The sequence below is a fragment of the Rosa rugosa genome, chromosome 5, assembly GCF_958449725.1.
Source record: "Rosa rugosa chromosome 5, drRosRugo1.1, whole genome shotgun sequence".
NCBI lineage: Eukaryota > Viridiplantae > Streptophyta > Magnoliopsida > Rosales > Rosaceae > Rosa > Rosa rugosa.
In genome coordinates this window covers 26,756,103-26,778,939 of record NC_084824.1, presented here as the reverse complement: position 1 = coordinate 26,778,939, position 22,837 = coordinate 26,756,103, and the positions used below count along the sequence as shown (strand labels likewise).

The window sequence follows — 22,837 nt, the reverse complement described above, 5'->3', positions numbered from 1 at the left end:
GAAATATAGTAATCAGACTTTTATTTTCAGTACAGATCAATCCCCTTTATGTCTCTTTCTTTCATCTCAAGCAGATCAGCATTGAGCTTTAACTTTGATGGGTATATATGACCTTTGATGTGGGGTGAGGGTGGGGGTGGGAGGATAACGGTGGCAGTAGCCAGTTGGAAGCTATCAGTTCACATCACCAAACCACCCATATGAGCATCAAGGCCATCAATTCCGATCCAATCACACTTTATATGCATGCCATCTGTAGTACCACCTTATCAGTTATCAGCTTGGGTTACTCAACAGTGACCAAGAAGAAGAAGAAGAAGAAGGTAATGAGTTGATTGTGGGCGCTTAATCTATAATGATTCAATTCAAGAAATGTTGCGTAGAAGTCAAGGAATTAGTTTATGTTAGCTCCATGAACTTTCTCTTTTTCAAAATTCAAAAGTAATTAATTGAATGGACAGGGGAATGCAATTCCAGCCTAGCAGAAGATCATATATAACAAACTAAAATTTCAAATCAGAGGAGCAAATTATGCAGGACTTGGAATCCACCAAACCACACTTGTTTGAGTTGTCTCCCATCTGTGGGCCACGACAGAATGTTGATTTCAAGACATGCATGGAGAGAGAGTGAGTTTTTCCCTCTATGGATGGTTGGAATTAATGAATTATAATTTTTTTTTTTTGTAAAAAAAAATTAACCAAAATATACATTATTTCAAAAAAATGTAAAATTTAATTTAGTGACATTAAAGCATCTTTAACAATATTAGTCATTTTAAAGTCAAATTTTAGCTAATTAAGTTCAAAAATCACTTTACATAAACAGAGCGAACCCTAGAGAGCCAAAAGAAAAAAGCTAGCGAACTCTCCGGCGGCAAGCCCTCGTGGCGGCGGCGTCGGACGGGTTAAAGGTCCCTAATGTCTTGTGATGGTTGTCCATGGAATAAACCCAGTCGAAGTGAAGGCGGCGCGGGGGCTTCGTTGTCCAAAAGGCGAGGTGGTCATGCCCTTAACTGCATGCCAAAGACACCTACAGATATCACAAAGGCCTTTCATATTAAAATACTTAAAATTAATTTCACCAAAAAACAAATCAGAAAATTGGTACATGCATCGGTATCCTTGACGATGAGAACCTATACGACCTCGTTCCTCTCCAGTCGACATGCATGCAAGAGGTCGCCCACGGAAGAGCCTATATAATGAGCCCATCGCAATTCATGCGAGTACCGGTGGGATTCCATGGATCTGGACCCAAATCGGGAGGAAGTGGAACATAATCAACAAGGAACATCGTCGACCACGGTCCCTTAGAGATGACTCTCTACCTACCCTCCGGCGCTTTGAAGTGGCATAAGAATTCCCCATTTTTCATAACCCACCTTCTTTTCCATTATCCCAAACATATGATCATTTTACCGATTAGAATTACTTTGATGCGGCGTTCATACCCATTTGCCTTGTTACATTGGAATGGCTTTTTGTTGGTTACTATATATCAAAATGTGGTGATGGCTTTTAGTTCTCAACCAACAACAACAAAAATAAATAAATAAATCCTTTTCGATCAAAACAAAAACATATCTACCAAAACAATTAAAGAAGGAAACAACACGAAGATATACTTTGGGATTTGGAGTTGAGTGAGGAATGGTTGGGGCTTGGGGTTGAAGGCCTACATGTTCTCCGTTGTATCCCTAAGCCTCCATGAACAGCCTTGGAACTGGAATAGTAATGGTCCACCGGTAGGGTGATACAGATTCATGTCAGAGAAAGACATGGCAACAGACTTGAATGCTTGTTCTCTTGTGGTCTCCAGGACATGGTAGTAGACTCTCCCACATCACGCCTACCCCTCCCACATTAGTCCTCTTCAATCTTAAATCTACTTGAAGATTGCCCCCTATCCTCTTGGCACACACCACACACCCACCAAACAATATTAATGACCCGATTCTTCAACACCATAAATTTTCAATTCTGTTCACATACATTATACAATATAACTTGTTTGTATTCATGTACCGGGTACACTGTCTCCGCGACTAGGTCCCACCGTATCCAGCATATCCATACCTTCAGAGAGACCCATTTCTATGCTACGCAACAACATGGTCTTCCTCAACTTTCATCAGTAAGAATATGATAGTTATTATTATGCATACAACGGATAGGAATAACAGATTCCACAGAGCACATATATTTCGAGTTTGTTTGCGTCACACGCATGCGCATTCGCATCGCCTAACGTTTCCAGGAATAAAAGAATACAACAAATCATTCACTTTCTTGTCGAAAACTCTGATTCTAAATACAATTTAACACAAACTCTGATTCTACACACTATATATCCAGATGACCTGATAATCATCAACCAAGCAATCTCCTTCCTATATGTTGCATCGGTCGTAACCAGAGAACCATGATGAGGGTTCAGCAAGTTTTCGTAACTCGCCATCTTCCCCATTGTAGAATGGCTCAAATTCCTCTTTCCACCGCTGATCACTCAAACTATGGGGTTCACCTACGTCATATTTTGCGATATGAGAATCTTCATCATAAGCCGGTCGGATCGCTTCTTTGGGTAACTGAGACTGAGCAAGGAGCTCATTAAGACTGCTTATCTCCTTTTCATGTTTTTTCTTCAATTTTTCAATCTTGATGTAAGCCTTGTTTGTTTCTTGCTGGGCCTCTGTAGCTTGTCTCTGTAGATAGAGTTTAATTATCAAATCAATCCTATGTTCATATGAAAATAGTATAGATAGATACAAAGGAGCAGATAGTAAGAGTTTAACTATCAAATCAATCCTATGTTCATATGAAATAAGTATAGATGGATACAAAGGAGCCGATAGTAAGAGTTTAACTATCAAATCAATCCTATGTTCGTATGAAAATAAGTATAGATGGATACAAAGGAGCAGATAGTAAGAGTTTAACTATCAAATCAATCCTCTGTTCAACATGACTGAAATTTGTAAAAAGGAACAAAAGATCGAATGGGCTAGACCAACTTCCCTTCAAAATGGCCAAAAAATGTCACAGGCCAAAAGATGAACAAAAGTATATGAGCCCAACATGTTCACAGGCCATCCTCTTATTGTGGGTACTAAAAGTGTCACATTTAGGGTTTTGGTTAAATTGGACTGCAAGTCTGTCACAGCTTAAAACATATAAAATCTGTGACAAAATATAAAAGTTGTTTTGTGCAGATAGAACAATAAAATGGTCATGAAGTTGGCTGCAGCTTACGAAAAAGCATCTCTAGTTGGTTCTGTAGATTGATCACTGAGTTTTGTCGAAAGGGTTCTTTGCAGAAAAGAATGAAAAGGGAGTTGATGAGCAGGATGTTATAAAAGAGGACAACAAAAAAGAATTGGCAATGTAAAGAACAGTATACATTGCTGCTTCGTAGGATTTTGTCATCTTGTGTAATGAAACTTTCAAAAACATATGGACAAACACAAAGAATTTAAATGACTTGAGAACATAGATTTAAAAAGACAAAAGAAAGTTACCAGAACACTGCAAGAAAGAATCACAACTAAATAAAGTCCCATCAAAACAAGACTTATTCTCAACGCACCTGAGCAATAGCAACAGCCTCATCTGCTTCTTTGAGTCGTATCAGCAATTCACCTGCAGCCTGTACAGCTTCAGCAGTATCCTGTAATTGAGCCTGAAGCCCCTTATTTTCATCCCTCAGATATCTCCTTTCTCTTTCTCTTTCTAATCTCAGTGCTGTAATTTCTGCAGCGAGAGAATTTATAAACTTGGACTCAGCACCCCTAACTCCAGCCTTAGCAGCTGCTTTCTTTACATCTTCCACTCCATCCCGGATCCTCCTATGCCTTATAAGAAGTTCCATATGTTTCTCTTCCAAATCTGCATACTGTTCCAACATTCGCGACTGCCCCTCCATTGCTCGTTGCATTGCTTCCTTGAGCTCTTCAGCACATTTCTTCTCTGTTTCTAATTCCTGCTTTGTCTTTTCAACCAGTGATCTGCTAGCCTCAAGTTCAGTTCTTAATTCCTCAGAAAGACAAATCCACGTACTCTCTACCTCAGTCCACTGTTTCCTCTCCTGTTCAAATTTCTGCTCAACGCTTCCCTCATTTGACTCTTGAATTGTACTAAGAGGGGCCAACTTTGGCTCACAGGAATAGGTCAACTGCAGCACAGAGTTTCGTGTACGGGATGATGTGGATGAGGAGTCCACATAATACTGTAGCTGGCTTCTTAAATCTTGAATCTCTTCCAACAACACCTCTCTTTCACCCATATCATTAAAGTTACGTAAATTTTCCAGCTCATCTTGAACTCTTTTTAACTCGATCTTTGTCCTCAAAAGCTCTGGATGATTCTCGTATTTCTCCTTCAAAAGCTGTACACACCTAGTAAGCTATATATGCATAGGGACCACAAAAGTAAATTTCAAAAACAAATTTATACCTTGTAATCATGTGTGAGGGACACTAGTTCTTCCTCCATGAACTCCTCAGTGGGTAAAACACCATCCATAAGGCTCTCAAGGCGAAGAATCTTATCCTCCCTTGTCTGGGATATAATAGCATTGCATTCCCTCTCATGCTTGTACTGCTGCACCTGTAAATGACAACTGAAGAATGTCAGACCAACAATAGATGAAAACAGTAGACGTGTAAGGCAGTTAAAGAAACTTGAAGCAACCTACCAAACGGTTAAGCTGCATTATCTCAGAAGTTTTCTTGGCACATATGTCTTCTAATGCCATTTCTCTGCGGATGGCTCCGGCTAACACCTTTTCTACGGCCTGTGTGTAAAAGGGGGCATAGGTCAAGTAACTCTTACAAATGAACATAATACGACAGAAGCAATTATTTTAAAGTCCAGAAACTCTCCCTCAAACTTACTTTTGGAACCTGCATCCTGGATTTGTCAGCAGGCTCTGATGCATCTACAGGTACTAATTCTGATGCATCCACAGGTACTAATTCCATTTTTGAAAGTTCATTATTACCCTCTAGATCCATTCTGTTCTTGCAATTATTACAAATATAGTCCACTGAATCTTCTTGTGGTAACTCATCAACAGTTTGCACACCAGCATCAACTTTGGGAACTGGCAAAATCTGCCTCAACTCTGAAGGTTTCAGTGAAAACCTGAATGCTGATCTCCTCAAAGCTGAACTATGGCGCTGACTACCAATAATTTCAAGGCCATGGCGAATGCTTGCTGCCAACTGTTCAGCTGGTGCTGAAAAATTCTTACATGTCTGAGTTGATGGATCAATAGAGGAGCGTATTTTTTCAGGTTTCTCCACAGATAGGTGCATGGCCTTTGGGCTTAATTGACTGCCATCAAAAAGATCCTTCTGAGAAGCTGTCATCATTGATGAGGTCCTCAAACTTTTCCTGCTGGTGTTCACCCTAGGTGAAACACTGGGAGTAGGAGATTTTAGGACTGGGGTTACATCACATGGAACTATCATGAGGCTCGGAGAAACACAATTTACTGAAACATTTTGTGATTTATTGGGCTCATCTGCAACTGAAAGATATTCAGATACTACACCAGCCGGTTCAGATGCTTCACACGAGGAGTCATCGTGTACTTTTTTACTGGCTGACTCTTCAGTTAGCAAATTGCAGATGGAGGAACTTGTAATATCTGGGGTGTCAGCAACAGAATCAACAATCATGGACTCTTCTTGTTCAGAAATTTCTTCTTCCATTTTGACATTTGTATCATCAGGACCTTGTTCTGTGATACAAGCACTTCCAAATGTGTGCTTCTGAGGAACATCAGATATTTCTTCTTCCATTTTAACATCTGTATCATCTGAACCTTGTTCTGTGACAAAACCACTTCCAGATGTGTGGGTCTGAGGAACATCAGAGCTTCCAATTTGAACACCCATAAGTTCGGAATGAGATTTACTTGTATCTACATTGCTCACATTAGATAGGTTTCTTGCATAACAGCCAACTGATTGGTTAGCCACTTCATCACATAGCCTCTCAACAGCTTCCTCATCAATTTCCATCTCCTCATCACCGTCATCATCAATATGAGATGACATCATTGGACGGTTAAGACTAGCCTTTAGTATATTCAAGCTTTGACGAAACCACGCCGCTGAATGACCTCCATTTGCATCAACTGCATTCTTCCCATTTGCTTTGATTCGCTGTAGTTCATCCTGTTTAAATGCTCAGAGGTCATATCCACATGTTGATTGGAGATTAATGCAGCACAATGTAACAGAGTATAATGAAAGAGAATATACCCTTAATTGTCGTATCACTTCACGCAAGTGATTCACATCATCCTGCATTACTTCATTAACAACTGCCTTATTCTTGATAGCCTTGGCACGCTGAGCAAATCTCAATGTACTGAAAGTCTCACTCTTACAGCTGTAATGTAGAATTATATAAGTTTCCCTTGACAAAAAGGTTACAAGGAAATGTTAAGCGCTACTTTGAGGAAGGATTTGCAGTATTACCTCTGTGTTGGAGAAACAGCACAAACCATTGCTAACTTTGCATTCCCCCCAAGAGACTCCTGAAGTAAGAATGTCAACCTGGAATCTCTATAGGGGATATGCCTTTGCTTTCCTGTCTGAGAAATTTCAGCAAGGATGTTTATCAAATTCCTGCACTCAGATTATTAGCTGCAATTAATACATGGCTAGAGGATTCAAACTAGCATAACAAAAACATTAAACACAGATATATATATATATATATATATACACACAGGCCCGTTCCAAAGCGGACGTCCGCACTTTGCTAAAGTGCGGACGGCGACGCAGCGGAGGCTTTCCAGGCGGCGACGGCGGCTCGGGGCTTGGCGGACAGAGGCCGGAGGCTTGGCGGACGGGTCTGGGCAGCGTTCGAGGTCGGAGGAGGTCCGAGTTGCAGGTTCTGGGCAGCAACCCGACCTGCAACTGCAGGTTTTCTGGGCAGCGCTGCAACGACGTCGCCGGCGACTCCACCGACTGCAGACCTCTCCGCCCGACCCCTGGCGTCCTTCCGGCAACCCCCGCCACTCCGTCGCGCCCCGAGCTGAGCTGCAGCAGCGCTGTCCGCACTTTAACGAAAGTGCGGACGTCCTCTTTGGAACGCCTCCGTATATATATATATATATATATATATATATATATATATATATATATATATATATAGAGAGAGAGAGAGAGAGAGAGAGAGAGAACCATTAATACATTCCATTTCTGGTATTGCCTGGTACAATAGAACTCTGTACTACACATGAAAATTTCATTTTATCTTACTAAACTTTTCTTGTTCAATTTCTCACTTGGGATCACTTTTACCTTCTCCTATCTGCAGGTGGCAATAATAAGTTACTAATTCTTCGCTTCTCTTTCTTTTCAAAGCACCACTCCAGATAAGTCAAGGTCTTATCTATGTTCTTCACGAGATCAGGTTGAATTTCAAGTTGAAAGCAGAAAAAAGTGTCACTGGTGTTGCTATAAGAAAATTAATAATAGTTACCAGGACCGTTGCCATTCTAACTGCACAGGGAATGACCTACCTCCTTATATACTCTGGCTTTCCTAAAAGCACTATAATAGGCCATGACCTACAAACTTAAAGATATTATCTCATATACGCTTGTTTAATTAAATCAAAACAAACTTAAAGATATTATTTTATATACGCTTGTTAAATTAAAAGAAGAAACAAACCAAGCTTGATCAAGAGCTAGCTTAGCTTGACAGGCTCACCAACAGCTCATGAGATAGCTCGCTAACAGAACTCATGAAGAACCTTGTTTTACTGAGTGACTATTTTCTAATTAAAAAATAATAATAATAACTTCAAGTTATAATTATAATTTCAATAAATATTGAATATTAAACTCAAACTGGAGCATGAATTAGAGCATGGCACACTAAGTGTAGCTTGACTTCAGCTCAAACTCAACTAAATGTCTAGCTTAGGCTCATATTCTCAGCCCTGTCAGCTCCAAATTTGGTTTGATCATGGTCATACTCAATTGTCAATTTAGCCATTTGGTCATAGTAACTGAGACTGCTGTCTCATAAGTCACTGTTATCAGTTAAGTAACAAGTGGATTCCAATCACGCAATTAGATAAAGCTAAATAGCATGAAGAAAAAAATGCACCAGCTTGAAAATAATTTTAATCGAGGACCATATATGACAGCAAATAGATAAACCATACCCAAGCTGTGAGAGTGATCGATTGATATTGCCCGCTTCCTTCAAGCGCTCCCCAGCTGCACCAGTTAACTTTTGGCGCTCTGATCCAGCTAGATCAACAAGATTTATTCTACTCCTTTTAAAGCTGCTTGTACCATCTGCCACACTCTACAAAAGTGACAGTTTACTTTAATCACTCTATGATATGAGTGTGCAAACAAGATAGAAATGTAAAATATCATTGAGCATAGTTTTTTTGTAAAGTAAAATTTTTATGAACAAGTTCACTGGGTTCAATGCAACGGTTCTCAAGTCAAACTATTACCTTGTATCGAGATTCAACAACACAGGTAAAAACAGTATGTGAGCGAGAACTGTCCGCATTGATACTAGTTGAACCAGTCCTCCTGTTTGACAACCCCTGCAACAATGTATATGTTAGACTGTTACCCAGTGTTCTGACTTTTCAGTTTAAAAAATGTTTTTAGTTTTAAACAGTGGCAAAAAGGAATTCCCATTCCCCATGACAAATGCTTCCATAAAATCATGTAAATTCAATGCCTTAATACTGGGAATATCTTGGGTGTTAGATGCACAATCAATAATGATTGGTAATTCTTGTTCCTATATTTCTTATTCTATACTAACATCTATGTCCTCAGAAGCTTGCTCTTTGCTAAGAACCTTTCCCTAGTGTAGTTCTGAAGATAAACAAATCCTTTCCATTTCAACAGTTCCCAATAGTTGGTTCATGAAACTCATGTATGTATGCATGATGTGCTTGGTAAAAGTCTTGAGACATGGGAGATAACAGAACTAGTATTTTTACCATCCCAAGAGTTTTATGAAACAAAAGGAAAAAGAGTTTGGTTCCTTTTAAAACCATTTTGTAGTTTTCCACTTCTAATAAAAAGTTAGATGGAGTTAAAAGTACTGGAGTCACAATCAAGGCTATATTTATAGAAAAACAATCGCACTCTTCAATCTTAAGAATCTACTTTTTGTTTTTTACTTTTGTGCACTGTAAGTATATCATATCATCAAAAGGAAACGAGCACTGGAATTAACACAATGATCACTGGAATTAAAACAATAGATATATCATATCATCAAAATAGTTTAAACATATTTTAGGTCATTGTTCAATCTTCGGTCAATCTTAAGAATCTATTCATTGTTTTTTACTTGCATGCATTGTAAGTATATCATTCATCAAAAGAAAATGACTACTGGAATTAAAACAACTGATATATTATATCATCAAAAAAGTTCATATATATATATATATGGTCAAGACCTTGAATACATTCCACGTAGTTGAAGAAACTGTCAACAATACAACCTCACTGCAGTAATAATAAGGATGCATAATTCTCAAATAAAAAATACAAATAGAATTAAACTTCCACGTTTTGAAAGAGTGGTTGCTGAAACAGCAAACCATTCATATTCAACAAAAGGGTGAGATTTGCTGAGAAATAATCTGAAATGTCTCTTTTTAATAGAATATGTACCAATACACTGCTTAAGGTACAACAAGAAAAAAAAAAAGCAAACCTTTATCAAAAGCTGAGTCACATCTTTGATTGTGCGCACACATTCCTCTGTGAGATTTTCCACATAGACACCTGATTTAACATCTTCTCTTATCTGCAAAAGAAATAATGATAGAAGACCTAAGCATACCAAATAATACATGGTACACCAGATTGGTAGCGACAAAAGCAATATGTTCCATTTACCTGAAGACTTTTTGGATTTGGATCCAACAGATCTGTGATTTGTTCGTTGTAAATCTGCGGGAAAAAAAAAATTTGATAAACAATCAATTGAAATTGAAATTAATAGACCAATTTATAAAAGAAATGGATAGATACTAACAATATCTAAATGAGTTTGTCAGCATTTAGAATCTACCTCTAAAAAAGAACACTGGCACTGATACTTGAGTTGTTTGTCAGCATGCTTGATTTGCTCCTGTAAAGATGAATACCAAAATATAGTGAATACTAACATATGGAAATAAAACTATTAACTCACAAATAATACTTCATTTGTTTGTCTGCATGTGCAATACTAACAAATGAAATTAAAATTCACCTCATTTATGCGAGCAAAAAGACGCTCGAGAACACGGGGAGTTAAGCCTTGTTGATCACTTGATAAATTTTCATCCAACAATGCATTTGCAGGACCCCACATAGTGTATGTCTTTCCACTTCCAGTCTAATAAAATCAATTATCAGACATATAGAACATGATATAGCACGACATAGTAACATAACATAGGCATACAAGAGGAAAGGACGAGTGGAAGAATACCTGTCCGTATGCAAACACAGAACTGTTGAACCCAGCCATACAATTTTCAACCAGTGGTACTCCTACAAGCTGGAAAATATCTAGCTGCAATGATACACAGAAGAAAAGATAAGCATTTAATCTAAAATCAGCTGTTCAAGAATACAATATTGAAGGAGGTCGGTCATGCCTGTGATGCATCTGTGTCGGCCACTGAGTCAAATGTGAAGGTTTGTCCATTTATCGACAAAGAATCACCAGCAGTTTTCTGCACCATCATCTCTCCTTCATCCCTGTCCTTTCTTGGCGGCCGCATTCTCACGATTACCTATCAATTTTAAGAAAATAAACAATAGTAAAAGACAAAGATTTTGATACAGCTAAAGATATGAAACAACCATCACAATAGAAGAAGGATGGTAAAGAGAAATGTAATGGGCTCCTTAGTTGTGGTAAATACGTCATTTTCTTTAATTCCTTCTGTCATTCATAATTCTCATATTTTAACCTTCCACAGCAGCAAGACAGACATGTAGCGAATCAACAATCAAAAGCTCAAAAGGAGTAAAAACTAGACAATACAAAAGTAGAGGTGAAAGCAATATCAAATCACAATTACAACAGTTTTCTTTTGAAAAAGAAAAATAGAAGAGTTTTTATAAGACAAAAGGAATTCCTAAATTTAGCAAGTTAAAGATGGAAGTAACAAGTCTTTCAAAACAAGAAAAGATAGTTGAGGGAAAAACATTTTTTTTTAGTTACTTATCAGCAGCAAAACAAAAGCAAGTCCAGGATCAAAAGCTGCAGGCAACAAAATCCAAGGAAAAATGATACCCAATCAAAAACTTTCAGCAGAAACCACAAGATTCTCAGAAGAGAACATACTTCCTCAATTGAACAAATTAGCAAACGATACAGCTAATTTGTGAACTAGTAACAAACCTGGTTAATATAGATGAACAACTTCTTAATTGAAATAAAAACACTCATTTTCTTTATACCTATCGCATTGATGGATTATAAATGTATTATTACTTCCGGACCAAAGCGATATAATAGTACACCTCCCGGACCTATTTGATCAAGTGCCGAGCTGCTTTTGCTTTCGATCGTAAATGGCTTTCATGTTCATCAAACATACAATTAAGGTTCAAAAAGCTGTTCCTAGGAAAGATTTATTTGATCTTTAACAGCAGCCAAACAAAGCGAGTCAAGAATCAAGAAACTGAAGTGCAAACAGAATCAATTTACAGGATCAATAACACCAAATCAACATCAACAAAAGTCCAAATCACAAGCAAAAACCACAAGATTTCACACAAAACAAACCGATTTCCCAAATTAACAATCTCAGGATTAAAGAAAAGCGGAAGCGGTCGCAGTACCTGGACGCCAGAATCAGAGGCTCCATGGACGGAGTTCTCAGGGAGCATCTCGAGCTTCCGTTTGAGAGGATTTGACGGCGGCGGCCGAGGCGGCAGCGGACTCTTCAGCTTGGCCGCGGGCGAAGGCTTCGAATCGAAGGCCGTATAGTTGAGATCTGAAGACGGAGGCGCGTTCTCCTTCGAGGCTTTATGCTTCCGCGGGACCCTAGGCTTGCCGGAGCTAGGGTTTGGCGACTGGGGAGGCTCCGTCGTCTCCCGTAAGAAGTTGTGGCGCGGCTGCATAGACTTCATGTTCGTCAATTCTAGAGAGAGAGAGAGGGAGCGGGTTTTAGAGAGAGACAGTGAGGGGGAGAGAGAGAGAGTAGGGTTTGGAAGGACAAGGGAGCGAGAGAGAAGGAGGGGGAAGGAAGAGAGAGAGAGATGTAGCCGTTGGAGGAGGAGAGCGAGTGAAAGATGAGGAGGAATTTGAATTTGGGCGATTTGGGGGAAAAGCACATGTGTAGGGTCTTTTTTCTATTGATTTATTTTGATTGATTCTCTTCCCTCGACGACGAAAAATTTGAAAAATTAAGCTTGTGTTGGATCTCTGCCCGGGCCTGTTGGATCTGGATATATGCGGATGTGACCGCTTCGGATTCAATTCTAGTTTCCATTCATTTTTTTATTTATTTTCTTTTCATTTTTTTTTTTTTGAGTAAAACTAGAAATATGGCTTAATTCAAAGCCAAGAACAACACTTATAATGATTTTCTATGTTTAAAATCAATCACGCAGAATAGAAAACCTAGTACCATTCATTATTACATTGAACCTCACTTATTTCAACAAGCACATACTATTAGGATTAGCATTTTTACACAAAATCAAAATTTAAAGAGATTTTTTTCACCAATGTAATCAATTGTGGTGCTTCAGAAATCTCATCAATTCAGTGTAAAAGCACGGCATAGTAGGTAAGCTTTATCAAGAAAACTTAAAACATTTTCAACCTCAAACACATAAGCCTTCTTGATTATAACACTAGGGCAGTAGGCCGTAGTTTGTTAGCATAAGCACCTCCAAACATAAGCAAAATGTCTTGGATCACTCCTCCGGGGTCTGAAATATGAGATTGGGTCAGCAAATCAAATTGGGTCGAAAACCCAATGGCACCCCAGTTTGTTATTGGTTCCCAATTTACCGTAGGTGCCCAATTTACTTTGGGCCTCCACACTAAATTTGGGCTCCTCACACAGCATCACAAAACTTAAACCGATCGCACAAATAGCCGCCTCCTTCCCTGTTGGAAGATATTGTCGTACCTTGACAAAACAACAGTAAAAGAGGTGGTCAAAGACAACCTTCTTTTTTTTTTTTTTTTTGAGTAAAACAATTATTTCTTTTAAATGATAGGTTTTCAAAAAAAAATTAAATAAAACTGTAGGAGTATCACCCACGGCCATGTAGTGGCATATATATAATGTCTTATTGTTAAGTGAGAGGTGTCCAGCCAAGCTCTCATAGTTGTCTACTCGTTGTTGTATTCAGTGTTCCAAGACTTGCCCTAGACGGTGGTAGTCTGCCTCGAGTAATCTCAAATTAGCACAATAATCAGGAGGTTTTGGGTGGGATGATAAAAAGTTTTTTTTTAAAAAAAGGTTTCTACTTTATCTCTTTTTATATTTGATCTCCATTTATCTCTTTCTCTATTCAATCCCCAATCGTCTCTTTTCAAATACTCATTGTTTCATTGTATGCTTTATATTTTCTTTATATTTTGAGTATTTTTAGTCAATTATATTACTTTATATATATATATATATATATATATATATATATATATATATATATATATATATATGATTTTTCTCAGGTAAGGATGTCCTTAGTTTTTCTTATGGAACGGATTTACTGTTTTCACCCACTTTCCGATCACATTTTCACATCTTAACCGTTCAGTTTTTAGGTCCTAATGTATGGATCACCTCTGCAAAATTTCAGCCAATTTGGTGATCGTTAAGGCGTCCAAAACTGCAATTTACACGAACGAACCGAATCTGTCGAACCGGAACCGTTCGTTTACATTGTTGTAATTTATAGTTTTGGATGCCTTAATGATCACCAATTTGGCTGAAATTTTGCAGAGGTGATCTATACATTAGGACCTAAAAACTGAACGGTTAAGATGTGAAAATTTGATCTGAAAGTGGGTGAAAACCGGAAATTCGTACCTAAGAAAAACTAAGGACATCCTTAGTGTAGCCGGACTGTATATATATATATATATATATATATATATATATATATGCGCTATAAAAACAAGATAAAAAAAAAAACTGCCTAGGCCTCTCAGCATCAGTGCTAGGCCTTTGATCATTTCCCGACTAGCGGTTAGTGATTTTTAGAACATTAGTTGTATTTTTAAAATTAAAAATTAAAAAAAAATAAGGATACCCTTAAGTATTCTATTAGTCATCTTTATTTATATATTTAATCAAAATTGTGGATAGCTATTAGTTTGAGCCCAAATGTGTTCAGGAGTCAAACTGATTTGATTCTAAATTTCTTAGTCAGCATGTCCAGAGAAATGCGAATGTACAGTAAAAGACGTTATGAGCGCAAGAGATCATCATTATGACTCATGCCCATACCATGCAAGTTATAACTTATAAGAAGGCTCATGCTCTCACTCATGTCAAGCAGGCTTCACATAAAACCCATACGTACACATGCTCCTAAACAAATTGTCGAAGGATATTGCACAGTCCATAAGGGAAAAAAAAAATAATAATAACAGCAGCTCATTCTAAGCCTAAACTCATGCCATTGTATTTGTGCCAACCCAAGCAATGTTCTTGCGATCACCTTCCCATACAAAAGCATACTCCTGTCAGCCATATACGCTTTTCTTACGTCTCCTAGCAACTGCATGGCTACTCACCAGAATTTCAAGTCTGCACATGCCATGCACTGTTGCATAAATCAATTCCTCAACGTGTTTAACTATCTTTTCTTTAGTGCTATATCCTACATGACCAACATATGTGAACTCAAGCCACAAGGCCAAAATGGGGATTACAGGTGGTCTATGATGTGGAAGGTTACGAAACCTCACAAGAACTCTAAAAAGCTCAAATAAGAATTCAAGCATCTTCAAAGTTAGACAAAACTTAAAATCTGAAGTTCCCAGATAAGAAAGCAATATATACAATCTCTCATCATCTCGTATTGGCTTAGAAATCATCTACTGACCAAATCCTATGACACACAACTGAAAAAAGTTATTTGTCCACGCCATGAGAAATAATTAGCCTATGCTCAAATGCTTTTCACATCATATATAAGCTTAAGAAACCCATAATTTTCTCTAGAAATGGTCATGGAAAAATGAACGTTCATGTAGTTTTGAGCATTTTTACTGTCCTTGTTTTTTCCTTTTACTCTAAGTAAGGTGTCAATGACACTATATCAATGACATTCTTCTCGATATGCCTGAAATTAGGCCTTATCATATGGCCCTTGGGCCCAAAGCCCGCCCGACCCTTCTATTAGGGCAGGCCGGCCCGACCCTTTCTAAATAGGGTAGGGTATGGGTCATACAAATGAAGCCCGGCCCTAAAAATTAATATTATATTTTTATTATTTTCTATTACGTACAATATTAGATGTGTACAAAAACTATAGAAGTTTTGAGGAAGACATGAAGTATTTGAATCTGTCAATCTGGGTCTCTTAAATCGATTCTGCCATTCTGGCTGTTTAAGGCCCAAACGCCGAAGGTACAAAGCCCAAATGTCGAAGTCCAACTCAAGTAGCCACTGTAGCAAATGCCAAACCTAGACGTCAAAAGCAAAACGCCAAAACCTATCCCACTATCGGCCTAATCGAGTCTCTCACTCTCTCTCATTCTCCCAAACTCTCAAAGACTCAAACATGGCTGCCTCTCTCTCAGGGCAAGTTCACCGGGCATCTTATTGCCCGGGCACCACGTCAAAAGCAGCAAAAATGGTGACCCAGCTCACTATTCACCATTCCACCAGGCTTGGGGCAAAACCACAGTGGGAGGCCCAGGTCACGAACTCGGGTAGGAGGGTGACTGAGCCCGTGACCCAGGATGCCAGCGTGGCCCAAAAAGAAGAAGCTCGGGGAGACGCGCCGTGGGGGGGAATTGAAGCCCAGTTTCTTGTCGTCTAGCGGGGACAACGACTGCAGGCGCGTAGCAGCCATTTTTTTGTCGTTTAGTGGCGTGATGCGGCGACGTGGCGTGTAGCCGTTGGGCTACTTTGCAGATTTGAATGCAACGGTCCACAGATCTGGACCGTTGCTTATGAAACTGAAATGGATCTGACGGCTGGAGATCAAACTCGATTTGCAGAGGTTAAAAAAAAAAAAAAACCGTTAGATTTCAACGATAACAAAAAAAAATATAACCAAAATTTTCTATAAATACCTTACCTCCTATTTTACTTCTCACACCAAAAAAATCATCTTTCTTACTCAAATTTTTTTTTGTTCCTTCTCCTCAAAGCTTTCATACTCTACAATTTTTTTATTCCAATATGAGTGTACGAGGCAATACGATTGTCCAACCAGTATCAAATCCAAGTATTGACGGAACACGTTGGCAGACTAATGAAGACATTCAATTGTGCAAGTCTTGGAGGGCTGTTAGCCAAGATCCGTCAAAGGGTACGGAATGAAGAAAAGATGATCTATGGATAGATGTACGCCAACACTATGCCGAACATTGGGATGGATATGTCCGATCATTGCAAGCTTTTCAAGGGAGGTGGAAAACCTTGAAAGTCGAAATTTATGCTTGGCATTGTGCGTTAAGGCAAGCGAAGCTTTGGTACAAGAGTGGTGCGAATATGATTGATGAGGTATGAATTTGTAGTGTAACACGAATATTAATTTTTATGATTCTTTTAGTGTATATTAAAATTTAATTAGTTGATACATCTTACTTTAAATTATTAGTTGAAATATTTGTTGATAATTATACTTTAAATTATTAGTTGATATATTCAAATTTAGTTGATAATTATACTTCAAATTAGTACTTCATAATCATACTTTAGACTTCATTTTATTTAAATTATACATTATACTCACCTTATATTTAAATAGTTGATACATCGTACCTCGTTTATATTTGTACTAATAGATTTATACTTTTTTGTTTAAATTAAATAGCTACGTCAAGCACAAGATTTGTGGAGAGCTACGATGACCAAATCGAAAGGAAAACCAAAAAAAGGTGATTTCATTAGTTTAGAATGTTACGAGATTGTTAAGGGGTTTCAACAATTTGATGACATTCCAAACCATTCCTCTTCGGCTGGAGGAACCTCCAGGGGAGGAACTGAACGGATGCACACACAACAATCCGTTCCTGATTCTCATGTCCAGTTGGACATAGATGCAGATGAGGTAAACGCCGATGCAACTCCCAATACTTCGGTGAGGCCTCAAGGAAAGAAGGCTGCCAAAGAAGCTCTTTGGAAAGGAAAGAAAGCATCTAATGATTCCAGTCCTCTGACAGCCGCTGTGGAGACTATAGCAACCAACCAAACATCAATGTTGTCTGCCAATGAGAAACGTGATGAGGAATATGCTCGACATCTCCGTGACCAACAACAACAAGATTATATACGCTTGCAATTGGATATTCAACAGAGGGAATTCAAAAATCAAGAGAGGGAAGAGCGTATTATGGAGATGGACACAAGTAAAATGACGCCAACCAAAAAGAATTACTGGCAAAGAAAACAAAAAAAAATTGCGGAGAAAGAAGCTGAAGATACAACCCGTGGATCTGGCTTCCCACAACCACCATTCACCGGTGGATATTATCCACAACCTCCTTTTGTCGGTGGATATCCACAACCTCCTTTCCCCGGTGGCTATCCACAACCACCATTCCCCGGTGGGTATTATCCACAATCTCCTTTCCCCGGTGGCTTCCCACAATCACCATTCACCGGTGGTGTCCCTTCCCCACCTTTCTCTTCGGGTGAATCCACCAACCCCAACCATATGGATGACCCCACAAACACAAATTGGATTCCTAATGAAGATGAGGATTAGGAAAATTAGGGAGTTATATATTTTAAATAATTGTATTGTTATGATTCCAATGCTTGGTTTTTCACTTATGTAATATTAGATTGATGAAATGAAAATTTATTTGAATAATACCCTTACAAATGAAAAGCTAAATGAAACCACACAAACATAATTAAAAACATAAAAACTAATAGAAAACACACACAAATAACAGATCTAGATACTCATATTGCCTTGAAATTCCCAAAAGTGTTGAATGAGGTCTTCCTGAAGGTTGGAGTGACTGTGCTCAGATCTAATTTGTTGGTAGCGGTCCATGAATCCGTTCATATGATGAGCATCTCTACCAACAGGATCAAAGTCTCTACCAGTTGGTCCCTCCCATACCTCAGCAATCCTGGGCCTCATATTGTTATCCTCCTCATCATCGGACTCCAACTCATCATCGCTGTCTTCAGGTCGTTCATTTTCGACAATCATGTTGTGTAATATAATACACGTCAACATAATGTATCGAAGGTCCTCTTTATGCCACCCACGAGCAGCTCCTCTAACAATACCAAACTGTGACTGCAATATACCAAAACATCTCTCTACATCCTTCCTATACCCCTCTTGAGTCTTTGCAAACTCGATTTCCTTGGGGCGTGTAGGATTTCGAACAGTTTTCAAGAAAGTCGTCCATCGAGGATAAATACCGTCGGCAAGATAGTACCCTAGACTGTGAGCTCTGTTGTTAACTTGGAATTGGATCAGAGGTGCTCTACCGGCGGTAAGCTCATCAAACAACGGAGACTTTGCCAAGATGTTCAGGTCGTTGCATGCCCCGGGCATTCCAAAGAATGCGTGCCAAATCCAGGTGTCGTAAGATGCGACTGCTTCTAGGATGATAGTGGGGATATGTTTCCTACCACTATATTCTCCAGCCCAACCTGTCGGACAATTCTTCCATTGCCAATGCATACAGTCGATGCTCCCAATCATTCCAGGAAAACCTCTCCTCTCAGCTTTGGCAAGAAGTCGTCTGAGGTCGGCTGTAGTAGGAGCGCGGAGGTATTCTGCTGAGTAAAGATCAACAATTCCTCATGTAAAGTGCTGAAGGGCTGCGACGGAGGTGGATTTCGCCATCCGACAATACTCAGCACATTGATCTGCCCCTGCACCGTAAGCAAGCATTCGCAAGGCAGCTGTCATCTTCTGCTCCGGAAGCAGTCCGACTTTATCGGTAGCATCTGACCTTTGAACAAAGTAACGATCATACTGGCAAAGGTCAGTAGATATACGCTTGAAGAGATTGAGACTCATCCTGTAACGTGTTCGGAACACCGGATCTTTGAACACTGGCCGGTTGACAAAGTAGTCGGCCAACATACCTTTGCCCCTTTCTTCTCTAAGTCGTTCCTCATTTGGTGCACGACCCAGAGTGAGAACCGCGCCCTCGGTGTTGGTTTCCAGATTCTTCTGCGACTGCAGCGATGACAATGGCGTTGGTGGTCATCATCTCTTCATCATCTTCATCCTGAGACCGTCGAATTTGATCCCACAAATTGTTCATTGCAACGAGGGAAATTTAGGAAATATGTAATGCTAGAGATATGAAAAGGGTGAAGGTTTGTTAAGCTCAGATGGTGTGTGTATGTAGTGAAAACATCATGTCTATTTATTGAATTTTTTCACACATAAAAGTGTCGGTGGGTTATCTCTCACTCATTTCAAAATTTTTGTCGATGGTGTACATGTGATAAAAGTGTCGGTGGATTTTTAAATATTTTCACACTTTTCAAAAAACTTGTCGGTGGTGTCGGTGGACAAAATTGTAGGCGGAGTTAAAAAAAAATTCACACTTTTCAAAAACTTTGTCGGTGGTGTACATGATAAAAGTGTCGGTGGAGTTTTAAATATTTTCACACTTTTCAAAAACTTTGTCGGTGGTGTATATGTGATAAAAGTGTCGGTGGAGTTAAAAAAAAAGTGTCGGTGGACATATAATTTGTCTACCAATAAAATTTTCTTTGATTGCATTTTCAAATTGTTTATCAATACTATTTATTTACATCATACATTTCTCATTTTACAAAAAAAATAATAATAAAATATTCGATGAACAGTAACTGACTGGTGACCCTGACCCAACGGGTGGAAGCAAAGATCCAGTGGCAGTGAATAGTTTCCTGCCCTGGTGCCCTGGTGACCGTGACCTGGTGACCCAACGGATGAACTTGCTCTCACAGAGTCGGACCTCAGATCGAGACTTATTCCACCTCAGATCGAGTAGGACCGCAGATCGAGGAGTAGACGGAGTCGGTGACCCGAGCTTGTGGAGTAGGCGACGTCGGTGCAGACGGTGTAGACTTCGTTCCCAGTCTTCGTTATGCATCCACCGCCGACGCAGAAGGTGAGGACCTCGATCTCGAATTTTGTTTGTTCTGGTCTTCTGGGTTTGAATCTCTCTCTCTCTCTCTCTCTCTCAATCTCACAGAGTCACAGTTCTTCCTTGATGCCGTTTGAATAGAACTCATGATGGTGTGAATTGAGTGGATCGATTAGGCTAGAGGTACTTTGATTTCCCATTCATTTTTCCACTCCTGAGCTTCAATCAGTGTTGGCCATTATTATTAAGGCTACCCATAATGACATGTTGTTTAAAATCTGACTGACACTGGTCCAGTTAGGTCGATTCTTCTTCTGCAGCAATTTTGTGCAAGCCTTGCAATGGCAAAGGGTGGTTACTCTGTGATTTCTGTAAAGGCCAGAAAACCAATGTGAAATCTGACTCTAATAGGATCTATCGGCGATGCCCAACTTGTAGAGCCGTAAGTGTGATTTTTAATTTTCCATTTTTACGCACACCCAAAACAGATTGAAGTGAAAGATTTTATTTTTATGGTTGGAATTTTTTGGTGCAGATTGGGTATGTGCTGTGTTCAAAGTGTAAGGTGTTCAAATGTGTCACATTCCCAAATTACGATGATGGTGAAGAGTTGTCTTTTTGAGCCTGAACAGCTTCGTATTCACTTTTTCAGGTTCTCTTTTTACCCTACATTGTAATTTATTTGATGAAATGGGAAAACCATTTATCCATGTAATTTCAGTGGCTCCTCATCTTCCTAATGAAAAGTTGAATGCTTGAATGCCTATATTTGTTGGTTGCAGAATGTATATTATAAAAGATTCCATCTTGGTGCCAAACTGATATGAATATTAAAATGATATTTGTACACATGACGTATGTAGAGTCCATCTTGGTACAAACTTATATGTGCAAGGGATGAGTATGGCAAAGTGAAGTGGGCTTGGCTTGTTCTTGGTCTTAGTTCTGTCAATGAGTGTCTGATTATACATCTCATGTAGTTAACTTGTACTGCAGGATGATACTTGAAACAGATCCAACTATTATCGCAGGAAAGGTGGCAACTCATACCATGGATGCTGATGCACCATAAACTGATATGATATCATGTACTTGCATATTCTCATATAAATTGAATGAGTACTGATCAATTAGAAATCTCTATTCATAATTGCATGAAATTTTGAGTACAATCGACATGGTGGAAGTCGATTGACATAATTGCAGGAATCTTCAACTCCACAAGAATGATTTATTTTGTAATTTTTTGTTTTTAAAGAAGTAATTGATATCAGCAGACTGCTATTTATATCTTTGTTCTTCTCATTGTTTTTGAAGAAGTAATTGAAAGTTTCAGTTTCACTTGATGATTAGATATCATTAGACTTCAAACTACGTAATTTAGTTTAAGGGATTTCTATTTAATTGCATATATTGAAGAACTGTTTTTTTTTTTTTCCAGATTGAGTTTATTTTAAGTAAAGTCCGGCCCGGCTCAGCCCTTTTGACCTGTGCAGAATGGGCCCTAAGGGCGGGTAAGGGCTTAAGTATTGAAGCCCCGGCCCGGCCCAGCCCAGCCCTAAATTTTGTTGACTCGGTCAAAGCCCGGCCCGACCCTACCCTAAGCCCTAAAATTTAGGGTAGGGCTGGCCCTAGCCCGACCCATGATGAGGCCTACCTGAAATCTAGATTATGGCGTAATAAAATATGCTCTCAGAAGGCAGTGCAAAAAATATACTTCTCTTTTTCCAATTATGAAATTCCTGCTCGTGTGGTCCTTGAGATATTCGCTTACGTATTCGAGGATTTTTTTTTTTTTTTTTTTTTTTTGCTTTTTCCTATTCCAAAATTGAATTATTGAACCATGCGCTGCACTTAGACATCTCGACCGCGTCAGAGGCTTTGGGTGAGGCTTTCGTTTAGTAGTACCATTAATTTTTTTTTTTCCATCCATGATAGCGATGATCATCATTTTCAACCACCAACGATGTCCTATGAAATTTTTTTTTTTTTTTTGACAATTCACCAGCCTAACAAACTCTATATATTCAGCACACTGGACAAGCTTTATAACATTTTCTGCTATAACCAGATAACATGACATTAAAAGGTTTAGAAACAAGTAAAAAAAAAAAAATTGGAGTTTGTCATTAGACACTACAAGCTCTTGATACCATAAAAGGTTTAGAAACAAGGGATGGAAATGTAGTAGTGAGCACACCTTAATTGATGGCCAATACCATGTATTTATATCCAACAGAACACTAGTGATCACTACTAATTGTTACAAACTGATAGAGTAGAACTCTATTAGATTTACATGTACAATTGATAAGCATGATAATTATACAGATAAAGATTGCAACAGATTGCTCCCATGTTGTCGATGGACATTAGAAGAAGGTGGGATAAGGTTAGGAGACTTGAGTGATAGAGTTGGCTTGCATGCATGCATACGTGAAGAGTGCAAAGATTCTTTTGGTTTATCAGGCATATGTAAGAAAATTATTAATAGTCCACAATACAGCAACTCGCATGGTAAATGTCTCTTTCTTGAATGCATTAATTATATGTCTCAAT

General features: G+C 38.8%; 3 protein-coding genes across 3 annotated transcripts; 1 reads left to right on the top strand and 2 right to left on the bottom strand.

Annotated features, from left to right (window-relative positions):
• Positions 1–2,173: 2,173 nt before the first annotated feature.
• LOC133711007 (kinesin-like protein KIN-12B) lies at positions 2,174–12,359 on the bottom strand. Its single transcript, XM_062137166.1, has 16 exons — positions 11,860–12,359; positions 10,665–10,802; positions 10,496–10,579; positions 10,274–10,399; positions 10,091–10,150; positions 9,916–9,969; positions 9,731–9,823; positions 8,499–8,594; positions 8,196–8,341; positions 6,491–6,640; positions 6,272–6,401; positions 4,895–6,184; positions 4,696–4,794; positions 4,455–4,607; positions 3,589–4,386; positions 2,174–2,707 (listed from the first exon to the last, which is right to left on the bottom strand). Exons 1-16 carry the CDS (start codon positions 12,148–12,150, stop codon positions 2,393–2,395), a joined length of 4,023 nt encoding a protein of 1,340 aa, XP_061993150.1. The 5' UTR covers positions 12,151–12,359; the 3' UTR covers positions 2,174–2,392.
• Positions 12,360–18,123: 5,764 nt separating this feature from the next.
• On the bottom strand, positions 18,124–19,278 carry LOC133711459 (uncharacterized). Its single transcript, XM_062137580.1, has 2 exons — positions 19,071–19,278; positions 18,124–18,968 (listed from the first exon to the last, which is right to left on the bottom strand). The coding sequence occupies exons 1-2, from the start codon at positions 19,276–19,278 to the stop codon at positions 18,124–18,126; spliced, it is 1,053 nt and encodes a 350-aa protein (XP_061993564.1).
• Positions 19,279–20,579: 1,301 nt separating this feature from the next.
• On the top strand, positions 20,580–21,366 carry LOC133711458 (uncharacterized; the record flags this gene model as incomplete). Its single annotated transcript, XM_062137579.1, has 2 exons — positions 20,580–20,720; positions 20,814–21,366. Coding segments are annotated over 2 exons (228 nt in total), but the record flags the coding sequence as incomplete, so codon positions are not given.
• Between the last annotated feature and the right edge of the window lie 1,471 nt (positions 21,367–22,837).

Coding starts and splice junctions, on each gene's coding strand:
- LOC133711007 (XM_062137166.1), bottom strand. CDS start 12,150: ATGAAGTCTATGCAGCCGCGCCACAACTTCTTACGGGAGACGACGGAG. Junction 8,342..8,498: donor TTGTTGAATCTCGATACAAG/GTAATAGTTTGA, acceptor TCACTTTTGTAG/AGTGTGGCAGATGGTACAAG. Junction 6,641..8,195: donor CGATCACTCTCACAGCTTGG/GTATGGTTTATC, acceptor ATCTGAGTGCAG/GAATTTGATAAACATCCTTG.
- LOC133711459 (XM_062137580.1), bottom strand. CDS start 19,278: ATGTTGGCCGACTACTTTGTCAACCGGCCAGTGTTCAAAGATCCGGTG. Junction 18,969..19,070: donor CTTGCGAATGCTTGCTTACG/GTGCAGGGGCAG, acceptor ATCTTTACTCAG/CAGAATACCTCCGCGCTCCT.